This window comes from Halichoerus grypus, chromosome 12, assembly GCF_964656455.1.
Source record: "Halichoerus grypus chromosome 12, mHalGry1.hap1.1, whole genome shotgun sequence".
Lineage (NCBI taxonomy): Eukaryota > Metazoa > Chordata > Mammalia > Carnivora > Phocidae > Halichoerus > Halichoerus grypus.
The window spans coordinates 63,505,452-63,517,783 of NC_135723.1; the positions used below are offsets into that span (position 1 = coordinate 63,505,452).

General features: G+C 36.2%; 1 protein-coding gene across 3 annotated transcripts in view; it reads left to right on the forward strand.

The window, feature by feature from the left end:
• Positions 1-12,332, forward strand: part of BBS9 (Bardet-Biedl syndrome 9) — a 464,828-nt gene that overhangs the window by 18,114 nt on the left and 434,382 nt on the right. For all 3 annotated transcript variants that reach the window (XM_078059433.1, XM_078059432.1, XM_078059434.1), the window contains exons 3-5: positions 535-685; positions 3,520-3,584; positions 9,325-9,438. In XM_078059433.1, coding sequence (XP_077915559.1) covers positions 535-685; positions 3,520-3,584; positions 9,325-9,438 — 330 coding nt within the window. The remainder of the gene's footprint in view (positions 1-534; positions 686-3,519; positions 3,585-9,324; positions 9,439-12,332) is intronic.

Sequence of the window (12,332 nt, forward strand, 5' to 3'; positions counted from 1 at the left end):
CTCTCTCTCTCTCTCTCTCATTCTCTCTCTCTCAAATAAATAAATAAAATCTTTTTTTTTTTTTTTTTTTAAAGATTTTATTTATTTTTTTGACAGAGACATAGCGAGAGACGGAACACAAGCAGGGGGAGTGGGTGAGGGAGAAGCAGGCTTCCCGCAGAGCAGGGAACCCGATGTGGGACTCGATCCCAGGATCCTGGGATCATGACCTGAGCCGAAGGCAGACGCTTAACGACTGAGCCACCCAGGCGCCCCAATAAATAAAATCTTTTAAAAAAAAAGGAAAAACACGTAATATATTAGTATGCTTGAATATTGGTGATATAAAAAAAGTTGTTTTTGAAAAGCTATGTCATTAAAATAAGTTCATTTTAATTATGTCATCCGCTGGCAGATTAGCCTTTGTATATGAAGCAAGACTTGATTGTTTTAATTTTTAAATTTTTCTTTTAGACATTAGAAAGTTTATTTCCAAAGACATTTTGTTGCTAATGTTTGTTTCTTCTTATATCTTTTAAAAACATCTCTCTACAGATAAAATAATTGTGGGTAGCTTTATGGGATACCTAAGAATCTTTAACCCCCATCCTGTAAAAACAGGAGATGGAACTCAAGCTGAAGATTTGCTTCTAGAAGTGCATCTACGAGATCCAATATTGCAAGTGGAAGTAGGGAAGTTTGTTTCGTAAGTATAGCTCCTTAATTCTGACATTTTATCTTACTTGGAGGATGTCATTCCCTGACTATGTCATTTTTGTGGACGCTTAAATAAAAAAAGGATTATCCATGAGTTAAATATATTTTCTGATTACTGTTACCTGGGTGTTCCTCATGTACTGGATGAATATATATATATTTTTATATGGAAACCTGCAGATTTATGAGAATCATTTAGGACTTTTTTTTATGGTAACAGACCTAACATGCCGGAAGTTTATCAGAAGTTTAAAGGAAAAGAGATAAGCTTTTAAAAGCTTTATTTATTTAAAATAAATAAAGAAATAGAAAGTATTCACTTACTTAAAGCACTAATTGCCTAGGTTATATAAATGTCTGTTTAAATAATTAGACAAAGTAGCAGTTATGGTATTTGACAAATTACTTTTAAGCTTTAAAATGAATTACTGCACTTATTTGGTGTAGAAAGGTCCTTAGTTTCTTAAAAGAAGCCAGCTCAATCCACAAAGTAAATCTAACTTTTACAAGAGCTTTGTTTCAAAGTACTTTATTTTTAAAACTAATTTATTTTAGGAAGCTGTTTATTAGTTTGCATTTTGTGTAATATGTCTGCTTTTTATTTCCTGATGATACTGCTGATTTTATCTTATTTTCATACATGAATTTTCTTAAAATTGAGCCTGTGTTTCTTAATCATTATAAAAGTATGTATTGTGAAAAGTTATATAGATAGAGGTGGTCTTATTATTCCTTACCTTTTTTTTAAAGTTCCTTTTGCCTTCCTAAGTCTGGGAGTACCCTGAGCTCTGGATTTTGACTCTTTACATTTGTTTGTCCTAATTTACTGGCCACAGTTACCATTTATTCAGGGCCTTGACTCTTGCTAGAAAAACCTGAACAGCAATTCTTGAACATTAACCCCCTTCTAGTGATGTTTTATTCTGATGGGAAGGTGTTTCATGGATGCTATAGACAGGGCATGAGGTAGGACTTTGATGCACTGTGATAGGCTGGATCAGAGAGATTTTGTGTCTGACGTGGTTGGTAAATATCTACTCCATCTAAAAGTAGATGATGATTAGGTGCCTGTTGTATGCCTAGCATATATTAGGCATGATAGATTTATAAAGTAAGGAGACAGAAGGATTCTTGCCTCTAAAAAAAGCATTCTTATCTTTTCATTATTTTTTTAAAGATTTTATTTATTTATTTGAGAGAGAATGAGAGACAGAGAGCACGAGAGGGAAGAGGGTCAGAGGGAGAAGCAGACCCCCCTCTGAGCAGGGAGCCTGATGCGGGACTCGATCCCGGGACTCCAGGATCATGACCTGAGCCGAAGGTAGTCGCTTAACCAACTGAGCCGCCCAGGCACCCTATCTTTTCATTTTTTAAAAGAGTGAGGTGCTGTCACGATCATTCTGTTCAGTAGTCCTAAGTATAGCTTTTATCTATGTGGTCACTTGTTGGAAGGGAGGGGGTTAACATTAATGAGTGGATAGTGTACTAGTATTAACTAACTAGTACTATCTCATTAATCTTATCTATAAGATGTGATCTGTATTTAAAGAGAAGGAAACTAGCTAGAGCTCAGAGCTTTAGGTCACACAGCCAGGATTTAGACCTAGGTCTATCTGACTCCATACTCTGTTATCTTTCTACGACATAATGGTCTTTTCCTGTGCATGATAGAAAAATTGTTTTGAGTGTGCAGGGCAATAAAATTTTTTTGAAGTCAGTATTGAGTATGTGATAGTTGTATATATATTTGCATTTTCTGGTAGTAGAGTGAATGGTGAGCATTTACATTCATTATAACGATGTTTTGCAGGTATTATCTAATATTCTTATTTTGTAAATGAGAGATTAACACTCTGAAAGGTTAAATGATTACACAGATACCAAGGTGCACAGTCAGGACCCCAATCCAGGTCTTCGAATTTCATTTATCGTCTTTCTAGTTTAGAACAAACAGAGTCTGTATCAGATGTTGTACACTGGAGGACTGCTTGCAGATGTGTTTTAAATTTAAAAGAGTTGCCAGTATTTAAGAACTGGAGATTTCACATAAAATCCCTGCTTTCTGGGTTTTCTTGAAAAAATGTAGAGATTTGGCCACATGCCCAGAACTGAGTAGTAGTTACTTCCTCTAGTCTGGCCCTACTCTGCAGCAGACCACAGCCATTTACACCATTTACTCATTTCTATCCACTGACCTGATCTTGAAGACTGGACTTAGGATTTCTAGACTGTGTTATGTCTTGGAAACCACTTGTTAGGGGCTGAGAAGTGTATTGGTGATAGTGGCAGTTTAGTCCAAACTGAAATCTTTTCAGTGCCTTTAATAAAATTTCTGAGCTGGAAGTGACATATGCCATTTACTAATAATGATTAGCATTCTGTGGTGCTTTATACTTTACAAGGTGCTGTCCCATGATTTTATTTCATTTAATTGAAACCTCTTATTTTCCGGAGGGGGAAACAGGCTCAGAGAGATTAAGTAACTTGCCCAAGGTCATAGGTTAATTACCCAGAGAGATAGGGCCAGAACTTGGATCTCTGTATTACGGGAGAGCCCTCATGAAGCAGCCTCAGATGTGACTTCTCCTGGGAGGCTCCAGTGACTTCAGGCAGTTAGTTCCTTGAGGCAGAGTCCTTGAGCCTCTGGGATTGTCAAAGTGGGTGGGTGTTGTTACATTTATTTTTCAGTTTTGAATGTTATGTAGTAAACTTTTAGTTTACTGATGGTATGTTGTGGTTATAATCTCTTTTAAAAATATTTTATAATTTTTTTTGTTACATCTGAAATTGATATTTAAACTTAAAACTTTTCCCATTTTTCAGAGGTACTGAAATGCTTCATTTGGCTGTGTTGCATTCTAGAAAACTTTGTGTCTATTCTATCTCAGGTAAGAAACGTTTTTTTCTAATGTAAAATTTATATTAAAAAGACCTTAATATAAAAACTCTTAATGTTATGTAAGAATAGATACTCACTTATGTTCACTTGCTAGAGAACACACAAAACATTTGGTTGAAGATTTTCTTATCTTGGTTAACATTTTCCCTTGTTCATTTATTTTTTCAGGTACTTAGGCTATTACATTTTTTTTTTTTTTGGTTTGCTATTTATATGCATATTTAAATTTCTAGTAGAGGATTCCTTGTAATCTCCTTCTCAGGAATTGTGTCCAGGATTGTCTGTGACTAATAGTGGCCAATTCTGTATACTTAGGATACTTGAGTGTTTTAAAAAATTTTTATTTATTTTTTATTAAAGCATAGCTGACACACGATATTACATTAGTTTCAGGTGTACAGCATAGTGATTCCACTTCTCTATACATTATGCTGTGCTCACCATAAGTGTGGCTACCATCAGTCACCATACAACGCTATTACATTACCATTGACTATATTCCTTACGCTGTGCCTTTTATCCAGGATACTTGGGTTTTAAGAAATGTTTAATAGCAACAACAAAATTCATTAGATGCTGAGAGTCATGGTGGTTTAAAGTACTTTTTCTTTGATGAACCTTAAGCGTTTTCTCTTTACAGTTCAGATTTCTTGGCTTTTGGTTGTTTTTACTCAGCCTGCCTTAAGGCACTTGTCATTCTCTGACACTGTTCTGTAGGTACCAGTATAGCAGTTAATTATAGTTTGGTTTCAGCATTTTGATCCTTATTAAATATAAAAGCTAACTTAAAAAATTTTGTAGTAATTAGATAAATTTTAGTTCAAGCTGAGAGAGTTATTTTCATGGATGTCAATATTGGGGAAATTTTTTTATGGGTACAATAAAGCTAATTGTTTGGGGATCTGTTCCTTATACAAGAGGTGTTCTTTGGAGTTTGCTATAAATATTAGCTTCTAGGATTTGAATTTTTCATACTCATTCTCTTATTTGGGCTTTCTTTGTATTTTGCTTTCAGTCTGAGTAATGATTTGTCTTTACTGTATTTATATGTGTATATTTATATACCCTCAACCCAGTGTGGAGCCCAATGCGGCGCTTGAACTCATGACCCTGAGATCAAGACCTGAGCTGAGCAAGAGTCGGACGCTCAACCAGCTCAGCAACCTAGGTGCCCCTGAGCTGGATATTCTTAAGTAGTCTCTTTTTGGGGGTGAAGTTCTGTTAGGTTTTGAAGGCAGGCTTGGTAACCTGGCCTATGGTATATGGTAGGCATATGTTGACTGTGTGAGTGAACTAATTTTTGGGTAGTGCTGAGGCATTTGGTAGTGGCTCTTTATTACTGTGTGTTATTTTTATTCTTCCTTCTTTTTTTTTCCTTTGTTACCACTATCATTTTCTTTTCCACTTTTCCATTTATAAGTCAGAAGCCCGACATAGTACCTCTCTGTCATTGGTAAACACTCCCACTGGTTTCCTGGTAAAAGATGTTGCTTTTCCTAGTGATAGGGCAAATATTTAGTGTTCCAGAATAAATGGAGAAGATGTGATATAGGCTACTTTCCTGCATGCATCTAGTTGTTCCTGTTTTCCATCATAAGGCTGTTAACTGTGAGGTGATACTATTAACTGGGTTTCACAGGACATGGAGGAGGGGAACTTGTGCACAGTTACCCCTGAAAACTTCTTGGAGAATTGGTCCCTTCTGGAGGTTCTAAGAGGGCAGGAGAGGGAAGAATCCTACAAACTAGAAATTAGGTAAGACTCTTGGCCTTCCCTGGTCCCATTTGAATGATGGCCCAGAAAGACAGAAACCTCTAGGGTTTCCCTGGGGCATAGGGCATAATAGATTAGTGATAAAGTGTATGTTTATCAAAAAGACCTGCTGAAAGAAACTGGCATGTTTGGTCACAACTTGTTTATGGGACGTTGGTATTTTCCTTCAAATTAGTGTTGAAAATGAAAGTTATTTGTCATGGGAATGGTGATTTTATTGCTCTTTTATTCTTTGTATTCATTTGCAAGCTTTGTATTCTCTGGGTATGAAGAGTTCTCTAAACTACAGTCCCTTATGTCCCACCTCACTTCCCTATTCTGTCTCTCCTTTCTTCAGCCTCTTATGATATTTGGAGGCTGACAATTTGTATATTTTTTCTGGCTTGGCTTGAATTGAGAAGCAGGGAAGTTAATATTTTTGTTCTCTTGAATATGTTTCTTGAGGTTCCAGACTGAACTTTTACCTAGCTTTTACTGTAACAGGGCAAGCGTAAACATTTTTTAGTTTAAGTAAAACCGCTGGTGTCAACAGATGAAAGTGTTAGCTGAACTTGACATTCTTACCTCTGACTGCTCCCTCCCCAAATATGTTTTGGTTTCTTTTTATGCTGTGTGCTTCTAAAAAAAGATTTGAGGCATACTAGAGGAGACCTCCTGGACACACCAAACTACCCTTCATAGTCAGGCCGCTGTGCTGACCTCTTTTTGGTGGGTGATATATTATCAATTGCATGCTTAATATAGAGAAATAGCAAGGTGTTGCTGAAATGAAGTTAGCCCACCTTATCATACCTAAAGGAAGAGCATCACATGGCATTTCAGATTCCTTTCTGATGGGCTTCAGTTTTTGAGTAAATGGTTACAGATGTGTGAGCGTAAGCCATACTGATTATATTCTCTTAAATATTCTTTTCCAAAAATTATGTACTTCAGCAAGCATTTGCTAAGCATTTGACATATTTATAGAATTTTAATGTTTGCTGTGAGTGGGCAAAAAGATGTGGTTCTTTACTTTTGATAGGCTTATATAATCTAATTTGGTTATTTAACACAATGAACCTTTTAATTTACTCTGTAATGGTTTTTATTTCATTTAACTTCATTAGATTTCTCTACAGTTATCTAAAATTGCACCAAAAACTGTTGTCAAGGGACCTTTGATTTTTCCAGAGAATTTTTTGTTTAAATCAAATCGTGTTTAAATAAGGCCAATAGCATCAATGTTCTAATATTCATTTTACTTTCTAATTGATGAAACTTCATATATATATATTTTTTAAGATTTTATTTATTTATTTGACAGAGAGAGAGAGAGCGAGAGCAGGAACACAAGCAGGGGGAGTGGGAGAGGGAGAAGCAGGCTTCCCGCGGAGCAGGGAGCCCGATGCGGGGCTCGATCCCAGGACCCTGGGATCATGACCTGAGCCGAAGGCAGACGCTTAATGACTGAGCCCCCCAGGCGCCCCAATGAAACTTCATATTAATTTTAGCTATACATGGACTGTATTTATAGAGATACACTTGCTGTATTCAATCTGTATATCCCAGGACAAAACCTGTGTGTAAGTAATTTTAATCTCGTGTCATCGATGCTTCTCTAAGAAAAAATGGTCAGAAATTTTATATTTTTCAGATACTACCTTTATTCCAAAGTAGTATCTAAGGAAGACAAATTGTCTTCTGTTCTCCATAGGTGCATTATTAAGTTTTAAAGTGCTATTACCTGAAATCTGAAGATTACTACTGCCTTTGGAGCTTTTTCAGAACACAAATCCTAGTGTCATTTCATGCCAAGTTTGTCTAAGTATTGAATGCTGACCCCTGTGTTCACTGACCTTTCAGCTAGCAAACGTGTAAGTGCATTCCTTACTCAGAGAAGTTGATTTGGTTTTAGGTACAGGATGAAATTTGTAATTTCTGTAGGGACAAACCAAATTTCCAAGTTTCTTGGAACTTTTTTTTCTGGTTTCTTGGAGGCTAGACCTCTCCTAAGGTTAAGGCTGTGAGTTATTTAGTGTGTGTGTTCCTCTTTTTCTTTTCTTTCTTTTTTTTTGGCCCATGTGGTTGCGATTACCCCTCAGTTTCCCTGGACCTTACTGATTTTACTACCATTTAGATTTCACAAAGGTTTCATCTATCAGGGTGAGCAGGCAAATTTGAGTCTTTCTCTTTGTTTATTATTCTATTGGTATGTGAAGTCTGTTGTTCCCATTTTTAGGGGCATAAATCAGAGAAGTGATTTTCCTCCAAGAAATTCTCCCGTTAGTTTTCTCTTTCAACCCTTCACCTTCCAAATGAAGAAAAGGCCAGGCTAAGAAAGGTGGAGGTGGAAATGATGTTTTTTGATGGCTGGTTTATTTAGGGAAATTGTCATTGGCTTACCAAGTTTTTTCCAAGTTGTAAAATGATGGACAGCCAGGCACCGGGTTATATGGTGCTAACTCTAAAGACCTACTTTGAGTACTTTGTCCTTTACCAGCTGTGTGATTTGGGGGGAAATTTCTTAAACATTTATTTATTTATTTATTTATTTATTTATTTATTTATCAGAGAGAGAGAGAGAGCGCACGCACAAGCGGGGGGAGTGGCAAGCAGAGGGAGAAGCAGGCTCCCCACTGAGCAAGGATCCTGATGTGGGACTTGATCCCAGGACTCTGGGATCATGACCTGAATCAAAGGCAGACCCTTAACTGACTGAGCCACCCAGGTGTCCCTTAAACTTTTTTTTAACTTAGGGTACTTGCCTCACTTCTAAAATGGAAATAGAAATATTTTGGTTCTTACAACCTCAGTGTACATTGGTAAAACCTTTTGGACTAAAATAAATGCTCATGTATAAATATGTATACACATACATACAGATAGACATATATGTTTAGATTGTTTTAATGATCTAATACTATCCAGTTTGGGGACTGTTTCATTTGCTTTATATTTTAAGTTTTTCTTTAAATTTTGCATTTTTGAATGAAAGACAAAGATGCTCAATGGAAAAAGTTGCATTCTGAATCCTTTTTTTTTCTATCACCTCTTTTAACTATAACGTTCTTGCCTGGTTACTGGGACATAGCTTCAGCTGTAAGTCCTCTAGAAAGCCTAACAACCAGAGAGTAAAATAAATATAAGGAATCTTTTTCGAGGTGCCTGGGTGGCTCAGTCGCTTGAGTATCTGCCTTCAGCTCGAGTTGTGATCTCGGGGTCCTGGGATCGAGCCCCGCATCAGTCTTCTTGCTCAGTCTCCCTTTTCCTCTGCCCCTCCCTCCCACTCGTGTTCTCTCTCTCTCAAATAAATAAATAAAATCTTTATTAAAAAAAAGAATATTTTCAAATTTGGAAAGAAATAGAAAGAAATTATAGTACATATGATCTATTAAATGCAGAAAAAGTATCTTTGCTTTGAAGGAGATTCTTCTTCAAGGACTTCAAATAAAACATATTGTCCTCTTTACTTGCTAAAGGAAACTTTAGAATATCTCTACATTAAATTAGGATATAGTGTATTAGGGGCTTGAGTATTTTGAAAGTTGGGACAGGAAACTGAATTGCTTGAAAGTGTGGGGAATTTTTTCTAAGACACTTTGAGTCGTGTCTTTGCTCTATTATTGTTTAAGTATAAGGAACTTGACCTCATTTATTTCAGAACTAAAATTGAATGGTTCTGTTTTTATTTAAATAATTACACTTTACTCAAACATAATGGAAATAGATAAGAAATGTCACCCAAGGTGGTATTTCATCTAATGGTGTAATCTACCCAAGACTTAAATTGTTCTAACTGTGCTGGAATTCTGTGTCATCAGTATGCTAATTATTCATAATACGCATTGTTTTAGTGCTTTGTCATTTTAAATTTCACTGAAATTGAATTACTTAGAATTGGGGTGGAGGATGAGAAGAAATGAATATTTTTAAATGTAAACAAATACAAAGCAATTCTGTCATTTTTTTCTCCTTAGGAACCTTGGGTAATGTGGAACATGGAAACCAATATCAGATCAAATTGATGTATGAACATAATCTTCAGAGAACAGCCTGCAATATGACTTATGGATCATTTGGTGGTGTAAAAGGTAATTTGCATTAATCATGAGTATGCTATTACAAGTACCAGATTTAGGATATTTGGCCATATAAAAATGGAGGATCATGGGGTATGAATCTCAGAGGGAGTTAAACACATTTTATTGAGACCTTTATATTCGAGTGGTCAAGCAAAATAATGAAAAGAGAAAACTTTAAACATCAGAAGTGTTTGATTTTCCTATAACCAGCACTTTTATATGGTCTACAGAGATATTTCTAAAAATGTCTTTTCTTTAAATTTTGTCTTTGTACATGAGCTGACTGAAATTGAGCTTTTTTGGGTAGAACTGTGTGACTGCCTCTCTTAGTGGAAGAAGGGGTTGATCTCCTTGATAGGGTGTCCCTGTCCTACTTGTGATAGGCCGGGTGAAGCTGTAGAATCCTCTCCCCACCTCGCCCCCCTCCAGGGCCACTGCCCAGGGTTCTGTAGGTTGTTTCTGCTTTAGGGTGCCTGGATTGGGGGCAAGCAGAGACTGAAATGCAGACCTCATCCTGCTCACCAAGGCATGTGCCCTGGCCTGGAATAAACCTCCCCAGAGGAAGGGGGCCTTTTCTAAATTTCACAAAGGCATTACATTTACCAAGTATTGGCTCAGTGAGGCTGGGCTCCTTCCACCTTGGGGAGTATCTTTTTCTAAGTAGCCTGGGGCTATGTGCAGCCTGCCCACCCTAATCCCAGAGCTTCCTGCGTTACCAGGGCTTGGTGCTTGCTTGGGTACCCTGTTGCTGTTGGCATGGGAGAGTTTTTTATCTACCACCTACCTCCTCTCACTTCATTGTGATAGGGTGATAGAGGAGCTGCTGGTGCTGGAGTGAGGACAGGAAGCCAGGTAGTGACACTTTGTGGTTGTGTGTGTGTGTGTTGGGGTGGGGTGGGGAGGTGCCTATGGAACATGAACTAGGGATTTCACCTCTTTCTGGGCTCATATTTTTATGAGTTTATTGTTTAATCATTGTATTAAAATGTAGACTGCCTATGTTAGATTTTTCTTTAGTGACATGAAAGAAATTACTTTATTTTGGAAGTCATTTGTGTGAATTCAGTTCTTTCATACATAGAGATAAAGGTGAGGAAGAATGAATTTGAGTGTATCAATTAACAGGAATATTTTAGGTGGTAATGTACAAATAAATGTTTTGCATAAAGTGATATGAAACAAAACACTTGGCTAGATTGTGGACTTGCTTAACTTGAGTAATGGGAATGTTTGGATTATTTAAGGAATATGGGAGATGTCCAGAGTTGGATGAAGAGAGGAGAGAAAGTGCTAAAATTTGATGAGAGGCTAACTTTTATCAGTGAAGTATCCCTTCCTAACCTCAGCTGTCAGAACTGATTTTCACTGTTCTTTAAAAAAAAAGTCTGACATGATCAGGGGACCTAGGCCTCTGTTGTTTAATAAACTGTTTTAATTCTTTTCCCCTACTAAATCTTCAAAAGGCAAATTGCTAAATTCTGTGCATCTGGAGTCCAAAAAATTATGATAAGAGAAAAAAGTGCTTTGGCTAAATGAAAGTAAGTTTTAATTTTTTTGGTAGAATCAAGACAATTCTTTAGACCACCTATCAAATGTTATATTGATTGCACTGTACTTTTTTTTTTTTATCAGATCAAGTTAACCCAATTAAAATAAAGTTTTAAATAAGTAAAAAGGGATTCCTTGCTTTTGTGTGACATTTTTGCTAGATTTAATAATGGACTTCCAAAGTAATGATATAGTTGCTAATTGTTTTGAAAAGAGCAGATGACTTTGTACTTATATAATACCTTCTCTTATTTATTAAACTTTGCCTTACACTTAAAAAGTACCTGTTGAAAAAACAAGAGGCCATTCTGACATGCTTTACTTTCCTTTGGTTAAGCAGAACATTTCACAATTTGAAACAGAAATGTCTGAGTAGCAGAAGTGATTATTTCATTTAAAGGGTTTGAAACACATAATATCACTGTGGTATCTACAAAAAATATGAAAAAATAGTGGGGGTGGTAAATTAGTAAAAATCAGCCGTATTGGCAGATTTCCAGGGGGTAATAGCGAGTTACTACTAATAGGTACATGATTTCTTTTTGGGAGGATGAAAATGTTCTAAAATTAGATTATGGTGATGGTTGTACAGTTCTATAAATACAGTAAATACTTGAGCTGTATACTTTAAAGAGGTGATATATAATATCTCAATACAACTGTCAAGAAAATTAGCCATGGGATAAAATCTGATGCTAGAGAGGTGATGGTACAGTCTGCGTATCCTACATTGCTTGGGGCCATGTAAAGTGACATAAGACTCCTATATAGCAGGTTGGCTATTGAAAACCGTGAAAATATTCTTGGATGTTCATATGTGACTTATGGCAATGTATATTAGGAAATGATCCAAAATATAGAAAAATCATATCAAGTTGCCATACAGTTATTTCTTTCCTCTTTCTGTCCTCCCTTCCTTCCTTTCATATATACATTTATATATTTATTTGTAATAGAGAAAAATTAGAACTGATCTAAATGAGTAATAGAGGAGAATGACTAAGTTTTGATGCATAGATTCAGTAGGTTGTTATGAAGCTATTAAGATTGTTTTGTTTGCTGAAATGTACATCTTTGTACATAACTCTTTGTCCACATTTCTGATTATTTCCCTAGGATAGAATGTGAAAATGGGGATAGTGAGTCACTAGGTTATAAAAATTTTTTTCTCAACCTGAAAACTCCCCCTGCCATATACTATATAAATAAATTGTAAAAAGTACAGAACTTAAGAAGAAAGTAAAAGTCACTCCAAGATATGCACATTTCAGTACAAAGCCCATTTTCTAAGCCTGATATCACTGTGTGTGCCTAATGTGCACCTTTCCAGGAGTGAGCGGGTCAGTCTTTTAATT